The 26,917-nt window shown below is 46.3% G+C and overlaps 1 protein-coding gene across 7 annotated transcripts in view; it reads right to left on the reverse strand.

Annotated features, from left to right (window-relative positions):
- The window catches only part of AOPEP (aminopeptidase O (putative)), a 324,357-nt gene that overhangs the window by 38,689 nt on the left and 258,751 nt on the right, over positions 1-26,917 (reverse strand). Inside the window, exon 14 of one of the 7 annotated variants that reach the window (XR_010382565.1) lies at positions 22,207-24,621. The exons of 5 other annotated variants lie outside the window; for them this stretch is intronic. Coding sequence is in view for 1 of the 2 variants with exons in the window: in XM_064490108.1 (XP_064346178.1) it covers positions 11,237-11,245 (9 nt within the window). In the remaining variant the exon portion in view is untranslated. Of the gene's footprint in view, positions 1-11,155; positions 11,246-22,206; positions 24,622-26,917 lie in introns of those variants that run through there. One more of the 7 variants, XM_064490108.1, reaches the window with a different exon arrangement.

The following is a 26,917-nucleotide window of genomic DNA, read 5'->3' on the forward strand; positions in this document are numbered from 1 at the left end:
TTCTGTAAAGAGAGACAGACAAGAATACAGAAATCTTTTAACAAAATATACCAAAATGTTCTCGTAAAAGTGAACATCTAACAGTCAAGCACCCAAGCCTGACGCTTATTTTACTTATTTTTGCATTTACTTTTAAAAGCAAAAAGCTGTTGCTGATTAAAGCTGCTGGTCAAGTCTGCAATTCTGCTTTAAACTGAAAGGCAGAGGAGCAGACTTAAAAACCACATAGCACACAGTCCTGAGAGTATCTCCACTTAAGAGAGAGTTCTCACCATCATCACAAATTCCAGTTTGCACTGGTTCCAGATCTTTTTATAATTTACCATTTCCCCTTCAGGAAGTCAAATCAGTAGCCCCACCCCGTGAAATTATTAGTTTTTGAAAGAAACCATACCTGGGAAGCGTTTGCCCCTCTTTTTTTTTTAAGCAGAGCGCCGTCCTCGGCTGGCCAGCAGTGCTGGAGCCACCTGCGCATCGCCCTGCTCCCATCTCTCTTCCAAGCAGGGAGGGTGGCATCTTTCCAAAGCAGGTCCCCCAACGCCACTACCAACTCCGCAGGGCCCACTAGGCGATGCCGCCCCTAAATCCTTGCATGTCTTGCTCCTCGCTCTCAGCTAACTTCACCTAAGTTTAACGACGGGGCGAACTACACTGACATCTGCCTGCTCCTCCCTGAAAGCAAATAATGACCCAAATTAGAAGCACGAGGACAATGGACTATGAAAGGGAGAAACCAAAATTAAAGTATTCAGCTCTTAGGGCAGCTGCGGCTGTGGTGCAGCGATCCCTGACCCGAGCAACTCTCTCGGTTCCAAAGCCGAGGCCCTGGTGAGTGCGCAGGATCCCTCACTACGGACAGAAACCTTTCGCTAAAGGACCGAGCCACCGGCGTCCACCAGGAAGACGCAGTCGGTCCCTGCAGGGAAGATGGGGCTGGGGGGGGAGGGGAGGCTTGGGAAATCTCATGTGTGCCCAGCCCAAAAGCCCGACTCCAAAGCCGGGAGCACACCTAAACAAGAAGATCTGAACCAAGCAATAGGTTCTTCCCTCACGCTCTTTACTCTCACCCGACACCAGCCCTGAAGCCTCTGCTGAAGTCCGCCGCCCGCACCAGTGTCCGGGGCGGCCTCGTGGTCCCAGCGTCAGCTCGCACTGCCCGCGGGAGAAAGCTGGGCGGAGGGCGGGGACGCAGGGGCACCCACGGAGGGGGGCGTCCCGGCCCCGGGCCCCGCCCCCGTCATCCAAGAGCTGGGGCCCCCCGCCCCGCACAACGCGCTGCATCGCTTGGATGCGGGTCCTTCCCGGTGCAGGCGATGAAACTACCCCTAATTAAGCACTGGCTTCCTTTCCTCTGAACATATAAAGAGCAGGCGCTAGGGGCACTTGCGGCTGGCGAGCCACCTACAATCCCGGTCTAAGCCCGCTCGCTACTCACTTGGCGACCTTGCGCACAAACTCTGCGACGTTCCTTCTCTCACCAGTTAAAAACTCGACCCAACTGTAAAGGGTTTCAGGAAACGCCGTTGCGCCCTTTTTGTCTTTATAAAGATCCACTTTGCTCCTGGGGGCGAATTTACAATAGCTCACCCTTCTCCCCAAAGCTCCTTAAAAGACAACCTTGCGGATAGTGTAGGGTGAGAAAATGCAACCGGTGACCCTACCAAAATGACTACCAAATGTTAACCAGCTGCCCAAGAAGCTCTCCATTCTCCTCTCCCCCAGATTCCCAGAGCCCTCTTCAGTGCTGCCCTAGGGCCTCATCAGGCCTGCGTAGCTGCAGGGCCTGGACTATAAACCCACTCGGCCTACCACCGCCAGGCCAGGCAAGTTTCCCTAATGCACAACTCTTGATGCCAGCCTTCCCTCTGTCCTCTGACTGAAACAGTGACAGGTATGCCCCAACGTGTGTCATTCAACATGCTCATCTCCAGCTCCAATCTCGATACGCAATGACAGTCTAGCCCCGCCTGGAGTTCTCTCTCTCCCTCTCTCTGAATCACCTTTCAAGGGCTACCTTTTTCACGAATGCTTCAAGTAACAATTTTTGCTTTCTGGGTTTCGTCCTCTCATTCACTCCCATGTAGACTGCTCTATTCTGCCATGTAACAATGATTACAGTGCTCCCGTGCATATGCTCAAATTTCTGAGCTCCCTGCAGGCCTGCGGTGTCTTCTTTGTACATCCCCCCACCTCTGCCCACCAGGACCCAGCACAGTCAATTTTGGATGAATGTAACCTGTCTTGTAGCAAGATCAAAGTTTCAATCTTGTGCCCATTAGCACTAATTTTTAGCAACTAAATGATGAAAATTTGTTAAAATAGGATCAACCTTAGAAGTCAATTTTAAAGATAATAACTTTTTTTTAAGCCTTATGCCATTAATTTCACAGGCAAAGAAAGCCATAACAGGTAAATGTCATATCTATTTCAGGGACATTTTCTACTAGGAAGCTGTTGACAGCTTAACCACGGCAGCTCTGCTTTATGCAAATGCAGGTGGTGCTCTTCTCCCACAGAACTTCACAACATCTATTAACTCAGTTGACTTCGCCATGGCCTGGGGCGGGGGATGGGGGGACACCACGTTACCCACAATCTTCAGAGATGACTGTGGAAAAGGGCCACAGAAAAGCCACTGAACACACAAGAACACGTACAGAGCACTTAAAACTATGTAAAAATTTTACAGATGTGCACACCAAAAAGGACGTTTATAGTGCTAGACAAAACATGATTAATTCAATTCTTAAGTCAATAAAACTAGTAATTGGATCCTCTTTTTGAATAAAGAAACGCCAATGTCCCCCAAACTAAAATTATAAATTATCTGAATGTCACACTTAAATTTTCTTTATATTCAGCAGTTGACATTAGATATTAAGGTAAAATAAAAACTCCTTTTAAGCTAAAAATATGAATTTCCCCACCATGTTACAGCGTATCTGTGTGTCTGCACATGTACCTGTATGTGTTTCTCCTGGTGGCAGTTATAAGAAACTGTAAAAAGCTATGAGGACCCACTTCTAATACCACACCCTGTATCTGCCTGCTATCCAATCCTCTGAACTCCCCAATTCACTTACCCTTTACGTTATCAACATTCTCTAGTGGGATAAGCAGGATAATGGCCACATCCTAATCTCTGGAACCTGTGACTATGTTAGGTTACACGGCAAAGGGGAATTAAGGTTTTTAATCAACTGACCTAAATATGGGGAGACAGATGATCCTGGATCATCCAGGAGGGGCCAATACAATCACAAGGTCCTTGTAAGTGAGGAAGGTGGGCAGGAAAGAGAGAATCAGAGACACAGCAATGTGAGACGGGCTCTGCCCAACCTTGCCGGCTTTGAAGATGGAGGAAGGGGTCTTGAGCCAAGGCAGGCAGGGGCCTCTGAAAGCTGGCATAGGCAAGTAAACGGATTTTCTTCTAGTGTCTCCAGAAAGGAACACAGGCTTGCTGACATCCTGACATTAGCCCAATGAGACTGATTTTGGATATTTGACCTCCAGATACTATAAGATATAAAAATCTGTGTTGTTTTAAGTCAGTGGATTTGTGGTGATTTGTTACAGCAGCAGTAGGAAACGAATACATCTGGGTTCCAAGTTCCTCTTAGAATCAGCCTCACTGCTTCTTAATGTTTGGCTCAACAAGTGAGCAAAATAAAAAGCACTCTTTAAAAGCTCTCAGCTACACCTGAACTCTGATCATTTCCTTCTAAGAGAGGAAGATTTCTCTCAGGTCCCTCCTCTCACCTCCTCCCAAGTTCACAGCTTTATAGGGGGATTTCAGGCTCATTTCTAGCGGCTGAAAAGTTCATTGGGCTCGGTGCGGTGGGATGAGAAGGAAGCTGGATAGGAGGTCTAAAAGCCCTTCTGGGTCAGGTTCCTAGCTGCCTGGCTGCTTTTACAGTGCCACAGAGGCCAGGGCAGAGCATGTCAATGAAACAAAGGACAAACATGAAACAAAACGCCATGAGCAACCACGTCTTGATCAAATCTAAGAGCGATTCAAGTTAATAAGTAACATAACCCCACCACCTTTTTCATGGCTTTAATTATTACAGCCAATAAAAAATATTCAGGCCATCCCCGTTTAAGGACGTTTTATTTACCCCTAAAGGCTAAAGTCTTCATTAAATGCAGAAGAGTTGTGTTCAATTCAACACATATGGTGAGACTGCAGCCCAGTTTACTGTAATTTTTAAAGTATCTCTCTCCCTTCCCCCAAACACGCACACACACACACCACAGACATACACACTCCCTGAATACACAACACTGCAATTACAATCCGGCTGTATCAGATTTTACATCATTACATAACTGGTTTAAAAGACAATCTTATTTCTGAAGTTTCCCTTATTTTCTTCTTTTCTGGCACGAATCAATCTTTTCATGAGGCCATTTCCTACACTGTTCAAAGAGCATGTTACTGCTGCTAATGGGGTCTTCCTCTGCCCCTCAAATGTTTCACTCACATATGTCAAACCTGGCTAAGGTCCTGAACGTCACAGGGCCTCTGTTTTGAGAAGCTTGACAAAATGTCTAAGTAGTAAAAGGAATGGAAGAGGCTGGAACAACCCACATGTCCACAGGATCAGCAACATTACCTTCTTCCTTCATTCTGTAAAGACTGTCAGGGAACTGCCTGATTAAGATGTTTTCCAAAGTTCATCTCCCGGGGTATCTCCCGGGGGAAACAATTAAAACAGCCATCTCTCTCCCAGTCAATTCTTCCTTGAGGAATGAAGTACAATTCTTTACCATGTCTTTCATTAGAAAAGTGGTTTTTCCCAATCATCCCTCAAGCAGCCGTGTTTTTATACCTTTGGCTCTCATTTGGCATTACTGTCCGTGGAGCTGAAGTGGCAGGCGAGGAGGCGGGACCACTCAAAATTAAGGCCCGGCACCCCTGCAAGAGACAGAGGCTGAACTGGGGGAGGCTGTGTTGTGCAGGGGCCCCACCTCCATAAGCATGCAACAGGGCGGGGACAGGAACACCTGCGGCACAAGCAGGCGTCTCTAGGAGTACACGGTCATAAGTAGGTGAAGGAGAGGAGAGGGAAGAAGACCAGTCTCCCTGCTCTCTCCTTTAATCTCAGGGATGGAGACAGGATCTGGGGAAGAACTGGGAAACGTGGAGCTTCAGGCTACGGGAAGCAGCTCAAGATGAAACACACCTGGTCCTAGGTCTCTGACCTTTTTCCTTTAACAAAAGGTGCTTATCATATGGCTTCACAGTGGTCTCAGGCTAGACACTAAACTCGGCTTTGATCGCACATTTTATTAGCAGAATTGCACACAATGATATACAGCCCTCCTTAGTCTCTATTTCTTGGAAAACCACTCCTGGTAGCAATACAATTCTAAAGGGGGAAAATAAAATGCAGAAGAGGCTGGGCATTAAATTTTACAAAGGACAGGAAAGTCATGGCTGTTTGATTGTGTATGTTCCTATCAATGTAGCTGCAAGCCTGTGGGAAGGGGCTTGGGGAAGCAGAGCCCTCTGGGGAAGCGGTGGCCTCAGAGTCACCTGACCCCATGCTCCTCTCCCTGCTACTGAGGTCTGGGACTGAGGAGAAATGACCCAGCAACTTCTTGCTGTTCTGTATGAGGCAGGGCTAACAAGCCTATGCTCTCCCCTCTTCTAGTCCCTCTTACACGCCCCTAATGCTATTCTTATTATATTCCCAGAATTAAATTAAATTAAATTAAAATAGCATCTTTAATATGCTTCAGTTCTGTGGGAAAAGGAAATATATCATTCATGCAATAACATAAAAAATTAACATCCTGAAACCTGTTTTTATAAATTCTGAATAAAAAAGTGTCAAGCAATCTTATTTAGTCTGCCATCACAAATCATTGTCCTTAACAGTGAATGCCAGTGGCTATTTTAAAAATTTCTTAAAATTAATAACATAAGAAACGAATGAATGTATAAATAAACGAACATAATGCCCACAGCAGGGATAAACAAGCTAGCAAACTCATAAATTGTCTGTTTGCATAGCTTGCCCTAAAGCTTTTGAAATATTACTCAAGTAAAATGTCTTGCTGGTCGGATAGACAGGACTTGTTTTAAACCGTGATCCAGTTTTTAGCGAAGCCATGAAAAACTAGAATTGAAGATAATCACGTAAAAATACATGAATTTGTTAACTGTTTGTTAGTAGTAGAATATATTTATTATTGAGTTATTATTCACAAAAATATTCTTAACCTTGCCAATGTAATTTAAGTCACTTAACTTTTGTGCTATGAAAATAAAGAGTAACTTGTGATAGCCTCCTCTGAAAACAGGAATAAAGGTAAAGATGGCAAGATGTCTGGCTTCCTAATTACAGGAGAGTTTTAAGGCAAGAGTCACTCAGTGGCCGGTCTGGAGGCACAACGGCTAGAACCCTGGTGCCAGCTCATCCCCAGAGCACTGAACATTGCTGCCACTAGACGGAACAAATCCAATTTTTAAAAACTTTTCTCGCAAGTCTTACTTTTTTTATCCCCATAGTATGACTTCTATTTCAACTGATCCACACTGCTCAAGATGCAGACTCCAAATGCATATGAAGTGGCCTGGCTGACCCCTCCTAGCCCTGCCTGCCATCACACTATTAAATACTTAAAGGCACTGAACACATACCCACAGGCCTCCTTCTGACTTCTGTCCATCCAGTGGGACCACAATCACCTTGCTTTCAAACCTAGAGCTGGTCAGTCAACCACACTAAACCTGTCTTGTCTATAAACTCACTAAGGTCTCTTCAAGTCCAAACCTCTCACAGCAATATTAAGCCGCCCTGACTGTGGGACCGATCATGTCACCTTCCTTCTGGTGGTGGCGGGCACGGATGAGTACCTGCCCGCCAGGAAGGAACCTGAGCACTTACTGGAGCCCAAAGAGCTTCCACAGGATAAAATGACTGGGGGAGACCAACAAAGCCGGCGTCCAGGAAACAGGCAGCGCCCCTCATGGACTGAGCTTGCTGCTGGCAGTAACAAGATCTGCAAATTCTAAGAGTTTTAATGCAGGACTAATTAGAAGTACAGGAGAAGAAATCTCTCCAACAATAGAACTTAGCCTCATGGGGTGAGCCCTTCTCTTGCAGGGGCCCTCGGAGGTCAAGCACCCATGATTTGCTTGCATTGTAAAAATGGCGTTTGGCAACAAACTGAGTTATTTACAGCTGCTTTGTCTTCGCTTCCTCAGTTTAACTACCAGAATCTCTAAACAGACGGCGGCCCGGGTTTGTCCGCTGAGGGTTGTGGCAGAAGAGATTATGTCATTAAGCTTTCTATAACTTTATTCAGTTTTGTTTGGGGGGGGCGTATATGTCTTTACATTCAGATTTAAAATTTGTACAAGTTGCCTAGAAACCAAAAGCGCAGAAGAATTCACAGCCTGACGTGTGCCAAACTGAAACTGCTGGAAACAATATGTCTCCCCAACTACACTCTGGGCAGAGCTCATCCCCGTCGAGCCTGTCATTCAGAGTGGATGGTATCTAGTTTGCCAGGGAGTTTGGTTTAGTTATACCACCGCCTTGGGTATAACCGGAGAGAAATCAGTGGGGTTTTGGCCCTGCTTGAATGTACTTTCTTCTTCAGGAAACCTGTGCCCCTCCTCCTGTATCAGGACAGTATGTAGGGCTTTAGATTTGGGAGATACAGGCCTAAATGGCAGAGAACTTGCTTTGCATGGAGCATGGATGGACAGATGGATAGAAGCCTTCTCACATCGAAAAGCATCTCCCACACGGAGCAACTTTCATGCAAAGAGCTCCATGCGTCTCGTACACGTCTGAGGTGCCGACACTCCCCACACTGTCGTCACACTCAGGGTCACATTCTGTAAACGCGGGCTCAGTCAGAAAGCTGGTCAAGATCACTGCACATGAGAAAGTGAAGCCAGATACACCCATAGGAATTTCTTAGCTTGCCCTGCCAGGTAATAGGCCGCACTATTTAGATAAATCCCTTATGACGTAGCCATTGTCTCAGGACCAAGCACTTCCCTTCTCCCAGGCTGCCGAGGGCCCACAGAGCAGCTAGGAGGGAGGAACAGCGCTCGCGGGCTTCCCTTCTCAGCTCAGCAAACTGGACAGTTAACTCCTCCTACAGCCTCCTCCCCTCGTCCTCCAGCCATCTCCCAGAAGAAACTGTACCCAGAACAAGGATTATGCTTTATTTACTCCACAAAATCACGGGTGGAGGGGCAATGTGACTATCCCGGGGGGGAAATGCAAATTAAAAATTAAACTTCTTGGAAAGCACCTGAATTTATCAAGCTCTGGTGCCCGAACACTGTGCTTTCTATATCATTGTCTCAAACAATAAAAACCCTGCACGCCCTTCATGACAAAATGAGGCAATACTTTGACAATGACTTTAGGTGCCAAGGACAAAAACATTTTTCGTGGTTATTTGTACAGCCTATCATTTTCTATCCGTGAACTCTAATCAGCTTTCTGGTTAAAATAAACCAAGGATGATTCCCGAAAGAATTCTTAAGATAAAATGGTTAGAGGTTTCTAAAATCCTTCATTTTTAAAAAAAGTCACAATAAGGCTAAAAGGTGAACCCAAAAAATGTCACTCCTGAAACTTCAGAAAACAGTTACTTCTAACCAAATACCAACTATGTTCTGAGGTCTTTTAGGTAAAAAACTCCAGAAGCCTCTCTGGGCTCTCCACAGTTTTCATGCCCACGCTTAGGCGGAAGACACACATCTGTGATGTTCAAACTGAACAGACGCATATCTGCTTTGAATGAAAATAGGTGTTAACCACTTTCTGCAAGTGACACATTCAGAATGTGTCTCTTGTCAAGTCGCAGTGAGCGTCTGATCCTCTAGGAGCTGAACAGGCAAGAGATGCCACTCAGGGTACCGCGTGCTCGGGCACGCGTGCGGCCCAGCCAGGAGAGGGGGACCACAGGGCTCGGCCGCCCGCAGCCCCCGGCCGACTCAGCCCGGCATCTCCAGGGCAGACGGGAGCTCAGGGCGACAGCTCCCCTCCTCCTCTCAGTTACACCACACCCGGTGACGCTCGGAACTAGTGTTCTCCCCACGTTAAAAAAGAAAAACAAAACTCCCCACCATTCTGACATCTGCTGAAAGGAATACAATGCTACACTTTTGTTTTTTAAGAGCAAGTAAATACATATTTTACGGCCAATGTTTATTTAAGGTAATTAGGAAATAAGGAAAGCTTTTTTTTTTTAAATGGAGGTACTGGGATTGAGCCCAGGACCTCGAGCATGCTAAGCAGGAGCTCGACCCTCCCCCCAGGAAAGCTTTTTTAAAAAGTATCAAACATTTCTAAGGAATGAAAGACCTTCCCTCACCCCTCACTATGATCCTTGTCATTTTAAGGGTTGCTACTCTTCAGAATTTATTTAAAATTTAGGATTTTCTTCCATAGGCAAAGATTAAAAGCAAGTTGGACCTACCAGATAATTTATACCACATAAATTCCATCTTTATGAATTAAGGCAACAGGGAGAATGAATGAAGGGTGGATGGATGCCTGCTTCTACTGACAGACAAACTATGCAACAAGCAACTTCTTTTAAAAATATTATCTGAATCTGGTGTCAAAGGGATTTGTTTAAAAAAAAAAAAAGCCAGCAGATCACCAGTACAAAGGAAATTCCTGAGACTTACTACTGCTCAGGTATTCAAGGTGTTTCACCTGTCTCCTCAACGTGAGGCGGACTGTTAGCTCTGGTAACTGACTGCTCCCATGGGACACATAACAGGGACAGATTTTTCAACTATGCCAACAATCAATGTCCAGTTTCAGGAGAAAATTGGTGTGTGATTATCGTTAAAAATGTTTTCTTTCCAAATTATTCAACGAAATGCTGTGTGTATGGGACGTCTTCCCACTTGAATCTCAGGTTTGTCACAAAAGCAGGAATTGTATCAATCAACCCAACCCAGCCCGTAGAGAGAGTCACAGAGCAAGGCCTGCCTGTCAAGCTTCTCTTTTCAGAGGCCCACCTTACGTCACTGAAACAGGATCTGCTTTATCTCCGTGTGGCTCATGCCTAATCAAAGACTGTCAGCTGATTAGAACTGAAAGCATGACTATTCCAACCCTTTCCCGTTAAGAACATGAGGATTTTTACATCTCCATACAAGCGCCTTTAGCCCACATGAACACTGATGAGCCAAGGGGGCCTCACAGGCCACAGTGTGTGGCTCTGGGGAAAATTAATACCCAAGGAGACTGTGAAGACTGGCTCGTTTTAACCTTCAAACTGTTTCAACCTCGCCCCTTATGTCATTTCTGCCCCATTTATGATCCCCAAACTACAAGGAACATGGCCTCAGAGCCTCTCGTCTCCATGTTCTGTGTCAGAGAACACAATGTGCATGTAGCACTTCTGTCCTTCGGTACCTGACGCTGTTCTATCAAATAGACTCCCGTGGCAAGGAAGGAGAAAACGGGGGGTAAGTATTTTAGTGGGTATCTGGGTCTACTTTTTCTCATCACGGATCCCCTTTATGAAGACACCTAAGCTCTCATCCAAAAGTACAGGGAGAATAAAGTTAAAATAATCGCTACTTACCTCTTGGCTCTGAGCATGGAATAAGAATACTGATTATGTTTCAAATAAAGCTGAAAATATAGCTTTCAAATCTGTACCCCAATAACAAAGTACCATGAATGTCAAGACTCTAGACCAAACTTCTAACAGAGGACAAAGTGGGGACGTGTCCTCAACGTGCCACTGAGGAAGTAATTCTCTCACTTTTGATGGCTTCACTGCACTAACACAGCTGACACAACCTTCAAGTCCCTATTTGGTTGGGCACATAACGCGCTCTGATATTACAAACTCTTATTTACAGCATACCAAATTTAACTGCTCACACATGGGATTTGGGGCATTTAACTTCTGGCTATACAATATTCCCATTTCTGAAATGTCACAAAATAAATACCAAAAAACAGTACTGTGACTTGCTGAATCTTGCCAAAGACTCAATGTAAAGCTTGTATCTCTAAATGTCAAAAATTTCCCATGTGATCTTTTTGGGGAAAGGCATATTAAGTAGGTTAAATTTATTATTATAGTGTCATATAATTAATCTAATACTTCATTTTCAAGAAAGGGGACACTCTGAGTTATGCAACTGTACCTTCAGTAAATCTCTTAACATGAAGAATCGCTGACGGGCAGAGGACCGCACAGATGTAAGCCCATCGGTTCTCCTGGTTTATCATGGCACCTACGGAAGAAAGGAGGTGGGATGGGGTGGGAGGAGAGCAAGACTGATGAGGGGGCTCTGCAGGGGGAAGGAGCCAGCGCGCAGGGTGCTGTGAGAGATGAGATGGAGACAAGGGCTGGGCACCCGGAGGGACTGAGGCACCTGAACTGACAGGGGAGGAGAGACTAGCCCCAGAGGGAAGAACAAAGGTCTCAGAAAGAGAGGTGAAATGAGGCCACACTAGGCTGGCACGTCAGCTGTGCCAACCTCTAGCCTCCATGACCCAGGAGTAAAGAACTGCCTCAGAGATTAACAGCACCGGGCATGGGGCTATTCTTAGCTGCCTGTGTTGTCTGAAGTCAACCATGTCAGGTGTGCCTCTAGCTACACTGTTTCCAATTGAAATCTCCTTGGAAGTTACATGGGTGTCCTAAAAATAGCCATTTAAAATGAACTCCAGTGTTCCAGCACTTGGCCCAGGATTAGAAAACCCTTTCCCCCATCACACACACGAGCACACGCATACCCCTACTCGCACACACATACCCCTACTCGGTCAAGGCCGCTGGGAATCTTACAGCGCAGAACATCCTATTACATCAGCGATAAGGCTATTTTACCATAGAATAAAGGAACAAAAGTGGTCACAGCTACAAATCGCCCTGCCCTGACTTCAGCTGTGCGTTCACTGATCTGCTTCAGGGAAGACGCAGTTATTCCTACCTAACGCCTGTCATTTACTCACTATAAATAACGACCTCTGGTACTACTGACTTGTGCCAAAATGAAGCCTTGGGCCTCAGGGCGCCCCACAGAGCAGAGAAACGCTGGGAGGTCAGTTCTGACTAGTCCCACTGCACACGCAAGGTGAAAGTGAAGGTCGCCATCTCCCCCAGCCCGACCCCCACAAGACAGAGGGAAACATCTCCTGATTGGACCCTGTGGCTTCCGTGTCAATAGAAACACCTTTGAACAACAGAACTTACTTAAGTGAGAATATCTCAGAGGCCCGTTTCAAAAACACTGCTGCAGGGCCTGCCCTGTTTCCCTAGAGGTGAAGCCTGCTCTGGTCCTGAAGGGACAGGCCCTCTGATGGGCTGCGCTGGACCCACAATGGCTCCCCTGCACCTGCAGAACACCTGCCCGGCCCCAGCACCCCAAGAGGGCCAGAAGGGGTACCTACAGCTCCAGGAGGGGTGAACTGAAGAGGAAAGCACACCTCCAGCACTTGGCCCCGGCTAGTCAGGGCCAGTGGGATTTCTCGCCTGTTCGGCCTGCCCGGAGTCATACCGGAGGGTTTCTGGGCCACCACGCGTGAGCTGGATATCCTGGGACGTGTGCCTTCTGATCAGGCACCTCTCCGTGTTGTGGTTAATACAACAGGATGAGAGAAACCACGAAGTACAAAAAGCCATAGAGGACTGAGCAACTTACTTATGCCCTTTGTAAGCACTGCAAAAACACGTCTTTAGCAGAAACACATGTAATCAAAAGAAGGGGTGGGGTCTGTGGAACATCAAAAGCCCCTGAGCTGTGGTGCACAGTCCACAAATGGGAGAATTCTCCGGACACCTGGGGCAAGCTGAGAGACGGGGGAGCAGACGGCATTCACTTGTCTCAGCTGAGATACATTTCGAAGAGTGAACCTAAAATGACAGGATCCAGCAAGCGCTGAGGAAGTTCATATTTTCATTCTCCCGCCCTCGGGATGTGGGCTGGAAGAGGACGCACAGGTGAGCTTTAGCAACAACTGGTTCGCCGTGGGAGTGAAACCCACCAGCCCCTCTTCACCTTCAGGGGCGTGTGGTTCTGACCTCACGCTCCACCTGCTGGCCACTATCAGGGCATCGGCACAGGACCGTGCCCCCGGCCTCTGATGGATGGCCAGGCTTCAATCAGGTATCAGTTTCTATAAAAGTTGCTCTGAGGGACTGAAAATGACAGCCTACGTGACATTGACATTCTGGTGCTCTGAGAACAAACACGTGGCGCAGGCCCAATGTGTTCTGCTACTGGCTGTTGTGAGAGAAGGCAGCCCACGTAAGTTTCATGACATTCCTTTTAAACTAAAAAGAGCAGATGCATGAAGAACAAATGCAGAGAGATGCAATGACTCCATTTCAGTTAAGTGAATTCAGGTGAATGCACAGAATCTATTAATCACCAAAATAATTAATGCTCTTCACCCACACAAATTTGCATTTGACACGCACCTCCGTGCAGTAATGCTACAGGCCAGGGACGGGGTGCCTGCACACCCCAGAAATGAGCTGGACGCTGCAAACGCCAGACCTTCCACTAGCCTGGGATCCATCCTCGCCAGGAGGGCTTTTCGCTGATGTAGAGAGCAAGACGGTCGGAAAAGTCAGCCAGGCCGGACGATAAAACAAAAATACCAAAGCATCAGAGCAACAACCCCTTTCAGGATTCGATTATGCTACTTTGAAGTTAAAACTATTTGCATTTTAATAAAAGCCAGAAAGCCAGAGATGGTTGTATAACTGCATAGTTTTTAGAAATAAGTTGAGTATCAGGTTCAGCAAAACTCTTAAAAAGAACAGAAACAGCCCCATAGTTAACTGCTGATCAGAGGCTCATCGTCCATAATTTCCATCTTGTGACTACACGCAAGTGCCGAGATGAACTGGCAGCACGCCCTCAGATCTGGAGATGGATGTCAGTTTGATTCATACTGAGAGAGGAGGAGCAAACACAGCTCGGCTGCTGCCGCGTTTACCTCAACTGTCACACATGGAGAGTCAAGGGAAAAGGCGTGTCAGCCATGAGCCCCCGTGGCCCAATCAGACCATCCACTCACGAGACAGAGACGCAGGCACATTCTGTATTTACAGACGTGAACGCCAGTACACGGGGGATTGTTTCCAAATGGATTTAGCCAAGGTATACAAGTCTCAGGGAAAGTCAGGACTGCAGCTACAGTTAAAAGCTGAATTCCAGCACTCACTGTCAATCAAGGTACTTTTTATGAAAGTACAGATCTGTCCAAAAAAGGCAGAATTTCAGGATCACTGAATTCATTTTTTTTAAGCAATCTGAATGAACCACCTTTGAAGTTACAAAGTAGAACTGACAAAAAAACACGCTCTCATTCTTTATCCGTAATTATTTTCACCAAAAGACTTAAAGGACAAAAAACATTAAAAGTACCTCTCTGAGGGGGAGCGCGTGCTTAGCATGTGCAAGGTCCAGCACCTCCGTTAAAATAAAAATAAATAAATCAACCTAATTTCCTTCCTCCCCTTCCAAAAAAGAGTCAGTAGCTCTCTGGATGACTGGATTACTGGTAATTTTCACTTTTTTTCTTTATACCTTCTTATATTTTCTAAATCTTCTTTAATAGACAGTAGTACATTTATAATGAGAAGAGAATGTTAATTTTCTTGGCTCAAGGTTTGTTTGAAACTAGAAGGCAGGGCCTAACTATGCTGAATTAAAATAAAAATACAAGAAAGGTGCCACATCAGAAAACAAAACTTAGTTACTCTGTGCAGAAACTGGGAGAACATACCATGGCTGCAACAGTCAGCCTGGCATTCAATCCAGATTTCAACACTTTGAGCAATGTGACCTGGAGCGCCCAGGGAGCCTGCCCAGCCAGCCCTGCTGGCCGTCCTGCAGCCCAGGCCACCCTGTGCTGTCACTCAGATTTCACCAAGGGACTCTCAAAGGCATGTGCTAAGGCTTGGTGGAAACTCAAGTTTTTATATTAACAGTGGCCTGGTTATTACAAATGAAACCAAATTAAAACTAATTCCAACCTCCTGCCCTTGAATAAAGCTTTCTCAGGAGCTTCCATGATATGGCTGAACTAACTTTCTTCCTCATCACTGTGTCCCGGCTAACCTGCTGGCCGCTCAAGCCCTGGGGTGAAGGCGGGACCAGCATCTGGGCAGGCAGAAGGCAGGAGGGCGCTGGGAGCCCAGAAGGAACACAGCACACGGGGAGAAGAGCACTCACGCCGACCGGCTCCCAGGAACCCTGCCCTGCTGAGAAGACACGGGCTTGGGGAGCACCGGCTCTGGTGCATAACAGGGGCACGGCTCCTTGTCAGGAACACACACCGACGGAAGGACAAAGGCCAGGAAAACGGAGACTGGCGAGATGATTAAACGTCTGCGAACGTGCAGCACCCCTACGGAAGTCAGTAATGTCCTCAGGAGGCCCAACAGCTGCATCCTTCACCCTCATCTCTGCTCTACGCCTCTCAACCACACCTCTTCTCAGAAGTACGTGGCTGGCCTCGTAGCACCACTGCTTCCCGGCCGCGAGGGTGCCTGTGACTGGGAGGATTCCGTGTGGGTGAAGGCAGAGGGCAGAGGCTGCGACCTGGGGAAGCTGCACAGCCCACGAGAGAGTCACTTTACAGGAAACAACGCGGCTCCATGACACGCAGCACCCGCCCCCACAGTTACCTGGATGCGTGGCTCCACCTGCATCCTCTGAGAGCGGCTAATGCCTCCCGTCACCTCTGCCACTTCCCTCCACACACACACAAATTTAGGATGTCAGTAACACGGCCAAAGCCTGTCGTAACTTGAACCAATGGCTCTCGTGACATCAGCAGCAAGGCCTCCTTACTTTTAAAACTACCTTGAAATGAAACTCTTAGATACCTTAACACGCATAGTACATATAACGGGGGGACCTTAATACAATGCCTCATCTTGAACATAAAGGAGAATTGGAAGGAAAGCGGGTGAGAATGCATTACTACGGATTTCAGTACTTCCAAGCCTCAGTACCCTGTAACACATAACGAAGCAATGAGAGGCCTGGGGACTCCCCATAAGCACACAGCTATTAACACAAAGCGAAGCAGGCGTGAGGTGTAGCTAGACACAAAAGCATTCCCCTGATGACGAGATTTTCCAAGATGGCAAACAACCCTTAGGAAAACTCAACAAAATACAATCTTCCTAGATTCACCTGGCACTTGCATTCCTAGAAAATTCGGTAAATATTAAAACCATGCATATGAAAGAGGTTTCCAGCTGAAATACTAGAACAGGTTTTTCATGCGTGCAACTCGCTAGCAGGCACTGAAGGCTGTGCAGGGGCTGACATAATCCCCCACCATGCTGGAGAGCGCTGTGCGCTGCAGGCACAATGCTCCTGGACTGAGCCCACTGCAGGCCAGGAGCACCCCAGCCACCGTGACACCCGCATCACCGCCATGGCGGGGACTCTGCCCTGTGAGAACCACTCCTTTACACCAAACTGCCCCCACGGTGCTTATGGAGGCCAGACTGATTCAGCAAACTGTATTCAGCTGAGGCCGTTTCCTCAGCTGTCACACCAGGAGGAAATCAGCTCTGCCGCTACCTCCCTCCCACAGATTCCTTCACTTGGCGCCTGGGTGCCTCTCATCCTGTCCCCTTGTTAGGTCACATGCTCCCCTCCCTGAAGACTATAATCCTTACCTGGCCACTGCTAAAACCTGCCTTGAACAAGCACAAATTCAAAAGATACACGGGCCTGCAAAGCATGTTCTGGGGCTCACGCTTCTGCTCATATCCAAGGAGTGGTTGTGAACCTCACCCAGGATGACTGGGATATTTTAGCAGAATGCTTTATCAGAATGACTTACTTAGAAAAATAAGTTTATTTGATAAGTTCACTGCCAAAGTAAAACATACCTGCAAACCCTAGAATAAACAAAATAATGAGCAAAACTTTCACCACTTGGTCTTGAGAGTGCACAGTAATCCCTGCCATGTCAAGTGATATAAAAATTCTTCCTGTATAACTTTTACGAGGCCTTTGGAAATAGCCCAGATTCATACAGACACCCCTAGTTGCATTTTTAATAAAGAATTCCTCAAAGCTACCTAATTCTGTAAGCCAGAAACTTCACCATTTAATTATTTAAAGCACCATAAGACATGGTTTTATAGATACACATGTCTAGTCTATATTAAAACAATGTATGTGATCAGAAATATAAACTTATAACCTTCGGTTTCAACAAGAGAAACTAAAAAAAGAAAAGCCAAAAAAAAATAAAATCCCTTCTCAAAGTAAACTAACGTTTAAACAATTAACGTCATATATACACACACACACTTGTACACATACCTACCTACCTACCTACACACACACACACACACACACACACACACACCCTCCATACTTTATATCAAGTCTACAAGGGAAAAAAATGTAATTAAATGGAAAGTTGTCAAACTATTGCAAGCATGCCCGGTGGCAGAATCCAGAGATTGGAGAAAACAGAGTACCAAGGACTATAATTTATTTAACTAACGTGTTAATGATGCTTAAAAATTTTTGTTCCTAGCTTTCTTCTGTGCGTAAGAATATTAAAAAAAAACAAGTCAAAGGTTAAGGTTATTCCTTAAATATGGCCTGCGGTAAAGATGTGGAGAAACTGGAAGCCTCAAACACCAGTGATGGGAATGTAATACGGTGTAGCCATTCTGGAAAATAATCTGGCAGGTTCTTAAAAAGCTAAACATAAATTTACTATATGACTTCTAGGTATCTACCCAAGAGAACTAAAAGCATATGTCCACCAAATAAAAAAAACAAAAAAAACTCCAAAAAACCCCCCAAACAACAAAACAAACAAAAAAGCCCCACACACGTCCACACCAAATCTTGTGTGAGTCTCTACAGCAGCGTCATTCAAGACAGCTCCAAGCTGGAGACAACCCAAATGTCCGGCAGCTGGTGAACAGACAGACAAAATGTGGTACATCACACAACAGCATATTATTCAGGAGTAAAAAGGAACAAGCTACTAATGCCAGCTGCAAAGTGGATAAATCTCAGAAACATTAAGCTAAGTGAAAGAAGGCAAATGCATAGAACCACATGCTGTTACGAAATTCAGAGAAAGCAAATCTACACAACAGAAACAGAAAGTAGCCCACTGGCTACCAAGGGCTGGGGAGAGGGCGGAAACACGCAGCGACTGCTAAATGCCACAGGGGTCGTTCTGGGACGATGGGAATGTTCTAAAACTGGATTTTGGTGATGACTGCACAACTTGGAAAACAAACAAACAAACAAAAGACTGTAACATGATTCACATATAATTCACAAAAACTAGTGAATTACACACTGAATTTTATGGTACATACATTACACCTCACTCAAGCACACACAGAGAGCCTACAGCTGAAGCCTTGGGCAGATCCAAACTGTAAAACATTTTTCGTTGTCTCTCTTACTTTAACTCCAGAGTGGAAAAGATGACATCAGGCTATTAACATTATGAGAACGCAGAATTTTGCTATTCAATTTCCTCTTAAAGATAATAAAGGAGCATAAGGGGAGGAAAGCGTGCAGGAGGAGCAAATAAATCTGCTCTTTCCTCATTACGGAGTTCAAATCAGGTCATGGCCCTATTAGCCAGTAACCACGAGTGGCTTACTTGTTACTGCGCGCTGCCGGCGGGGGCAGTGCCGGGGCCTGGGAACAGAGGCCACCCTGGGAACGCAGACCTTCGCAGTGGGCAAACCCAGACCAGGCACTAGGCTACGCACGGCAATGGACACTCTAGACGACTAGGAAAGGAGGGACTATGGGAATTCTTGTGTTTGGTTCATGTACTAAAATTTAATACAAGCCACTCATTTCCCAAACCTCAAAGTTAGGTTTTATCAGTTAAAATCAGTTATCAACCTAATAATTTTATATAATCAAAAACCTTAATCTGGTAAAACGGCACACTGTGTATGATACCCTAAGACAACAACAATGTCCCATCTCCCAACTTCGGCCAAGCACCTACTAAAGAGACTCACTGCTCGACTCGGCCTTACAGCCAAAGCGCTGGCTCGGCTCTGCGGACTCATCACGGGCCTCCTCGCAGCAGGACAGGGGCTGACGGCATCTGGCACCACTGCTGTGGACAATGACTGGGCTCTGGGGCCACGTCTGAGCACTGTGCACGGACCGTACTCATTGACGGGAGGCGGGGAGGGGCAGAGGGACAAGCACATGGGATGGCCCCTCCTGAAAGAAGGGTCATGGAAGAAGGAAGTGCAGGGATAAGCTCGTCTGAGTCTCGGGAGGTTCCTGACCACCCTCAGCCAGGACACCAAGACTGCCTCCGCCACCTACTCACAGGGGGTCCCAGCCAGAAACTGTGGCGCACGTGCCGTGTCCAAAAGACAAGCATCTTAGGACCACCTCCTATGCCCTTGCACAAAAGTTTCTGAACAGGAAAAAAAAAAAACAAACAGTACGTAAATGATAAGAGGACCAATCTGATAGAAATGGCATGGAGTTATTTTTAGTTGAAGTTGATAGGATCTTATGAAAATGAAACCCAGTGGGAAAAGGGTATTCAGGCAGGAAAAGGGAAATACTATATTTGTCCCCGTCTCTCCCACCACCCTGGGGCATTTCCTCTATTTTGAGAAGAAAGCAATAAAATGGTTCTCCCTCCAACATTCTCCGTCCACTCAGAGACACACTGGAGGACAAACTGGCCCACAAACTGCCCCACACGCGCAGCTGGTGTGGGGGCCCCAGCCTTAGGCCCGGAGTACAGAAACACACCATCTCGCAGGTCACACACACACACACACACAGCCACACGCCACCGTGGCTCTCTGCTGAGGGCGCCCCCTTGGCCTATGAAATCCTTCCAGGGGCTCCCACTGCTCAGGGAAAGGTAGAGCCCTGCCAGGGAGGAAATGGGGAGACTGCTCCAGCGGGCTCCTGGGGCCCACAGCGCCCAACCCCAACTCCCCGACTCCCGAGGGCCTGCAGCTGAACCACCGCTCTCTGTCAACAGAGGTGAGACTATGCTAAGAATGCCAAGGGCTGATGAGAATGACCAGCAAGCAGTGTTTTCTCACCACCCATTCCCCTCATCCCCACCCCGTCTCTCTCATTCCTAAATCTCTATTTAAAATAAACTTTGCAGGGGAGAAGTAGGGATCAGGTGAGTAAAACTGCCAACCTGCATAATCTGATAGAGCTGGCTGGCTAATGTAACATCAGACACGAAAATTATCCTACATAAAAAAATATCTTTCCCATAAAAAATTCAAGCACGCTCGTAATTTAGAGGGCATGTGGCGTTTCAATGCTTAGCAATTAGGAAGCCAGAGTCAGTCCACAGGGTTCTGTCCAATGACCCTTTTAACTACTTGAAAATGATGTCTCATTATCAAATGTTATGGCTCACCTATAAAAACTTCTTTCTAAAAAATAGTGATCCTTGATTTACATAAGAACATTCTGAGAAGCCCTTTTAAAATCATTCATAGCATGTGTAACATTATTCATAGCTGAGATAAACACCGGGCCCATTTCTTCATGTCTAGGTGGGTTTCTATTAGTCAGCACCTACGGAAACTTACTGACTATTCTCAGCCAATTCTACACATGAATCACAGTTGTTGTCAACTCAGACCTCTATAGTGACGAGAGGGGTGTGTGTGGATATCTCAATGCTTGTTTTCAAAAGCTTCCTGGAATTGCACAGCACTCAGGACACCAGCAAGCATTGTATTTCTGGATGACTAGACCTTTTGCAAATTGAGATCACTTTAAGACCTGAACCCAAAATCAATAAAACAGCTCTGATGACTGCAACTAAACTTCTCTTTGGAGGACCCTAGTGGAAACTTCCAACAGATAAGAGGCAGCTTTTCCCTGAGGCAAAGCGGCCCCACACAGCCCATTCCTGGGTTGGCTTGGGAGACAGGTGTGCCTCGAGGCATGGCTGGGACGTGACAGAGAAGTGATGGGGCTGCCTCCCTGGTCTTAACTCTGGGGACATTCAGCTGGCCCACAGATGCCAGCTGCTGTTCCAAACTCTACTGGCCCTAAGGCCGTTCTTTCTGCAGCTACATTTCTTGGTTATCCTGCTGGTTCTAAGGGCTCCTTCTGTTCTCATAATACACTGCAGATGACAGATGACTTTAAACCCTGATAACTGTACTGATCACCAGTAACATTAATAACTACTGTCAGTGAGCAATGATGAAGTGGCAGCTCTTTGCTAAATGCTTTACAGTAACTATTTTACAGATGGGGAAACTGAGGCTTACACAGGCTAGTTTATTCCAGACAAAAAAGCTAAGGAGTGAAGATGGGATTTCAACCCCTTGTCTCACCGTGAATTCCGTATCATGAAAGACTACAAGGGGGAGAAAATGCACTTCACGATTTCAATTTCATTCTAACAGCACAGATGACCCACAAGGCATTAGCCACAGCCATGTCCAAAGTTCTGTGGAAAGAGAAGTTAATGGAAACCACACAGGTTCTGGGAAATGGAGAATAAAAAAAAAAAAAAAAAAAAGCGTCGCACCCACAGCAGATTAACATTTCTCTTGCTAAGAAAACTAGAGTTGGGAAACTGCCTGGGAAGTAAATGATCTTGACAAATGAACTCTTTCTACCGGATTACTGTTAACACTGAGCTATTGTGAAAACTATACTCAATTGTTTATTTTAATTTGAATTACTTCTGATATTTAGATTTACTATAATAAACTGTCTTTAAAAAAGGAAGTATTTTCAAATATGCTGCTAACAGTTTTTCACAGAAAAAAGTCCCACCAAACTACAGAAATACATTTTTTTAATTTTTAACCCTCATTTAAATGATGTTTCACCCTCCAACATTATTGGAAGATCATTTTGAAGACGAGTGATAAAAACACTGAAGGTCACATTTATTTACAATACATCCCCCTTTCTTCTTTGTAACAGTGCATGATTGCAAAAGAGGTCTGCTATAAAAAAAATTTAAAAACCAAAAAATGACGAATACATGTTCGAAATCTACTGCCATCACTTCTGGCTTCTTCACTCTCTTCTCTAACTCCTGTTTAAGAATTTGAACACCAGAGCAAGGAGTCCTGTAACAACAAGTCATATTTCCCTCTCTTCTTTTACTTTGAACCCCATCAGCATTAGAGCAGTTTCCAAAAAGATCCAATGTGAAGTTAAGCAGAACTAAACAACAAAAAATGTACCTTTCACCTTCCGTTCTGGAGCCAGGTTCGCTCTACCTTCACTTTTTCCACTGAGCCTCTCCCTGGGATGGCTCATGATGACAATGACTTTGCATTATGCACAGGGCAGTTCTCGGGGAGCATGAGTCAGAGTCAGACGCAAACAGCGCCAGCTCCGGAAACAGCGGCGGCTGCTTTCCTCCAAGATGGGAGGCCATGGTCCCACGGCGGGCCCCAGCCCGAACCCCCCCCCCCGCAGAGAGGTCAAAGACCAACGAGACAGCGAAGCGTGTGCAAGTGCACGCGCACCCAAGCTGCACGCGCACACTGAGCACCGGCAATCTTTTGCTGGGAGACAGTTCAGCATCATGTAGATTTGTCTTATGATAATCTGGCGCTCTGTGATTAGGTAATGCTGTTGTAGACCAAGCCAGCCTAACACAGCCTCACGGTTTGCCAGGATTAGCAACGCAGGAGCAGCACCCAGTGCCTGCTCTCCAGCACCTTTCATTCTGCTGAGAAGGGAGGGGGCGGCGCCTTCACCAAGGCTGAAGCAGCTCAGGACCTGCCTTTCTTTCCACCTGTCCGTTTGGAGCACTGTCTGACAGCTGTGTTGCCAAAAAAAAAAAAACCAAACACAAGCAGCTTCTTTCCTAAACCACAATATTCCTACTCACTTTGCCCTCCCAACCGCACAGAGTTCCGGGGAGCTCAACCTTTCATAATCCAAGTCCAGCATTAGTTTCATGAGGACTGTTTTGGGGGTGGAGGTGGTTTGATTTGGCCTGTAAGGAAACAACCAAGTCAGAAAGACTGTAGAAAAACTTCACTTAACTGTAAATTTGAAATAGATCAAGGTTTGAACATGTTTGAACAAGGAAAGGAGCCCTGTATTTTAGGGGAAAAAATCGCAACATATATTAAAACATGCGTACAGACTGAAGAAAAGGCATTTATGAGAGTATCTTTATTCCAAAAATAAAATCTGGTTACACTATTGTCTGATTAAAAACAGCGACAACATTTTCACGTTTGACGTCGCAGTTGCTTGGTCCATGACAAACATCACAGACACTTCAAATAATCTGTGCCTTGTAAAGGTCACTAATTTAATATGGAAAGCAAAATTCCACACCAACCCTTGCAGACACCCCGTTGTCTCACTACAGAGTCTTGCCCGCTCACTGGAAGGACGGAGCTCTCAGAATCTGATCCAGTCCACGCCTGACCAAGCCAGGGCGGGAGGGTCCCCCATAACCCGTGCAAAGACCCTCACCCTGGACATGTTTCTAGGCCACAAGGGATGGCCTCGGCGGGGCCCGAGTCTCCCAGAGCTTCCTTCCTGCCACCCTCAGGTGTCCGTGCCCCCACAACACGACAAGGACCCGCGTGCACGCTTCTCCTCACCCGGACCCCAAGGCTTCTCGGCCCCCATGCCCCGGTTGGAGGGGCTGCCCAGGCAGACGGCTGGAAAGAGGACCAAGGCGGCAGGCCCGGGACTGGTCCCCAGGGCCTCCGTGTTCTCACAGGTAAAACAGGGGCTGAGACAGAGTGGCTGAAGGTCCCTCCCCATCGGACAACTCCAGCCCTGTTCAGCGTCCCAAACAAAGTGCTCACGTGGAGCCTGAGTTGCCAAGCTTTCCACACATTGGCCTCCCCGTCCGTGTCCACGTCCTCTCCTGCGCCCGGCACACGCGACGGGCTAACGTTATGTCCGTAACACTGTATTCACTGGCACAGTCCTCCAGTGGCTTGAGCTCTAATTTTTCCAGTTACTGCAGACAGCTCCTTGCTGGTGGTGATTTTCTCTTCTGAAGTTACCTCAGCTTTTCAGTTCTTCCTGATGCCCCACGTGACAGCGCGGCACAAAGATGAGCTTCCCACGGATTCAAGGCCTACGTTCTCCTTAGCGTTTACAAACTTAACCAAGAGTCATTTCAGAGAACACGATCATCTCAAGACAACCACCTGTACTAGAATTCGCTTTCCCTGCCTCACGGAAGGTGGCAGAGGCACTGCTCCCTTGGACCAGACACGTCCTGTAACAGGACAGCAGAGGAGGCAACGTGCCCCCTCTGAAGTGCCTTTCGCTGGCTGCTATTTGTATAAGCCCCGCCAGCCTTCAAGTGAACTTCGAATCAAAGTAGTTTGGGCAAAAGAAACAAAAGCAATGACTTGAGTATAAAAAATGATTAGACTGATCTAAAATGGAGCTTTGCTGGAACAGAAATCTTACGGGAAGCCTGAGGAGTGCTCTGAGAGCTGCCAGGCCGGAGCAGGAACGGGGCCAGTGGCGTCCGGTGTGGGGGGCACACTGCAGACGGGTGCAGATGCACCAAGAGCCTGGCTGGGAAGCCGGGCTGGCCTTCCTGAGTCGAGTCAGAAGACAGAGACAGACGCACACACTCATGCGAGCGCTGCTGCTTGCTGTGTTTGCTGCGGACAGAGAACAATTACAGGAAGAAACCAAGGCTGGGGTTTGGTTTTTTGTTTTGTTTTTCAGCCTGTAAATAAATTTAAGAATGTTTTCCTGTCTCACTACCGTGGAGGAGAAAAAAACCAAATGAATGGTGTCTCTCCACATGCCATCAGGTAATCAGCCTCTGCCCATCTTATTTGAAGAGGCGCTCTAAAGCGTGCTAAATACTCAGTAAGTGCCAGCTGTTTCAGACAAGACACCTCACTGAACTCCCATATGGCTCTGCGAAGACGAGTGTCCACCCCCTTTGACAGGAGGGCACGTGGTGTCAGGCCCGAGTCACCCAAGGCCTGCTCACTGCAACTAAGGAGCAGAGAGGGCCGCCTCTCCAAGACACCAGCACCCCTCTGCAGAAAACAGCTGGATCTCATCAGACGGAACTCCAGAGACGGACGGTAAGAATGGATCCAGATCATTCTACAAAGATCAAAAGGAAGCCACACCTAACAAGGCTACAGGACAAAGAGGGCCCCAAGTCACAGGGAGCGAAGAGGCTGGACAAAAGTAGGTCACTACGATGCCAAATGACACGTGAGGACTCCAGACTCAGTGACTCACTCGGGGACCCTGGGTGAGACATTCAGATTTTCCAGTTAACGCATTACTGCCTAATGGTCGGTGACATGGAGGACAAAAGCATCCCAGGGTCACCCAGTCACGGACAGATCCTCACGAGAAATAAAAGCCCTACACAGAAACAGCAGGGTTCAACGACCACGAGAGGGGCTGAAACACAGCACTCTGACAACACTAAGTGCAGATGAGGAGGCAGAGAAACTGGGAAACTAACACTGCGTGTGGAATTTTAAGTAGTTTATTAAAAAATTAAACAAACACCTACCATATGGCCACCCACGCCAGTCCTAGGTATCTAACCGAGACATATGTTGACACAAAGATAGATAAACCACTATTCTAACAGCCAAAAACTGCAAAAAATCCAAATGTGTCTCAATCCAAAGTAAATAGGTAAACAAAATGCAGCACATCCACACAACAGGACACTGTATAATAAAAAGGAACAACCTACTGATACACGGAACATTGCTGGTCCTCAAAATGCTATGATAAATGAAAGAAGCCAGATCCAAAAGACTCCAGTGTGTATGATTCCATTTACATGAAATTTCTAGAAAAGGCAAAAGTGTAAAGACAGAAAGCAGATTAGTAGCTGCCTGGACCTAGGAGTGGGGATGGGGATGGACCACAAACGGATACAAGGGAACTCCTGGGGGATGGGAATGTTCTAAAACTGGGTTGTGGTGGTGGTTGCACAACTGTGTAAGTTTCTTAACAACAAACTGTATATGAGTGAGTTTTATGGCATATAAAATATATGACATATAACTGAATAAAGTTGTTAAGTTGTTAAGGGAGAATTGGAATCACTACCTTCTGCGGTCTACAGGGGCACTCGGCACCCTTTACCTTCACTGTCAGGAATGAACCTAAAAGTGTACCTTCAACACTGAAAACTAAAGCCTGTGTGTGTGACGGTTAAGGGGGAAAGATCAGAACCAAACTGCACATGAGCATGGCCCAGAGGTATGGCCTGTTTCACTCCTAGATCCTTTCCACTACTCCTCTTCTGCCTCATGCCCTTTGTGAATATTATGAATTTTTCGACCCCAAATGAAAACGGTCACAGAAAACTAACAGCATGAGCACTATTACTTTCTGCTACAAATGAGGCCACATAAAATGACTACGGGTGCCTTTTCTATGAAAACACCGCAGAAGTGAAAACATAGATCCTGAGACCATTTGCCCCATTTTACATGGTTTCCTTGGTATTAATTATTGCAACTCAGTTTTGTTTTCCTGCTTTCATATATGTAAGATCTGAATCTCCAAAGATGGATGATTTGGAATTTAACACTCTGAAAAACCAGTGTTTGTTGGATTTGTAGAAAGATATATAAAATGGTAAATGATTTGGATATACACTCAATGGCATTTTTGTGGCCCATCTGACAAGTCCATTTGTTCTCATCATCAAAAACAAAAGGCGTATATAATTATCTTTAAAAATACCTTTAAAAAAAAAGGTCACCTGTGGTGCTGAAAATATACAGGATACTTCTTGAACGACAGAACACAACATCCAAAAAATCACAAGAGGGGGAAGGCTGAAGAGCTCTGGAACTTGGAAGGCACCATTCCTCATTCTGAAACATTTTCGTTTCTCATTTTGCCTTGAAACCAAACATTTAGAGGGAAGGGGGTAAAACACAAAACTGAAAGATGCAAATA

Source organism: Camelus dromedarius, chromosome 10 (assembly GCF_036321535.1).
Source record: "Camelus dromedarius isolate mCamDro1 chromosome 10, mCamDro1.pat, whole genome shotgun sequence".
In the NCBI taxonomy this organism is placed as follows: Eukaryota; Metazoa; Chordata; class Mammalia; order Artiodactyla; family Camelidae; genus Camelus; species Camelus dromedarius.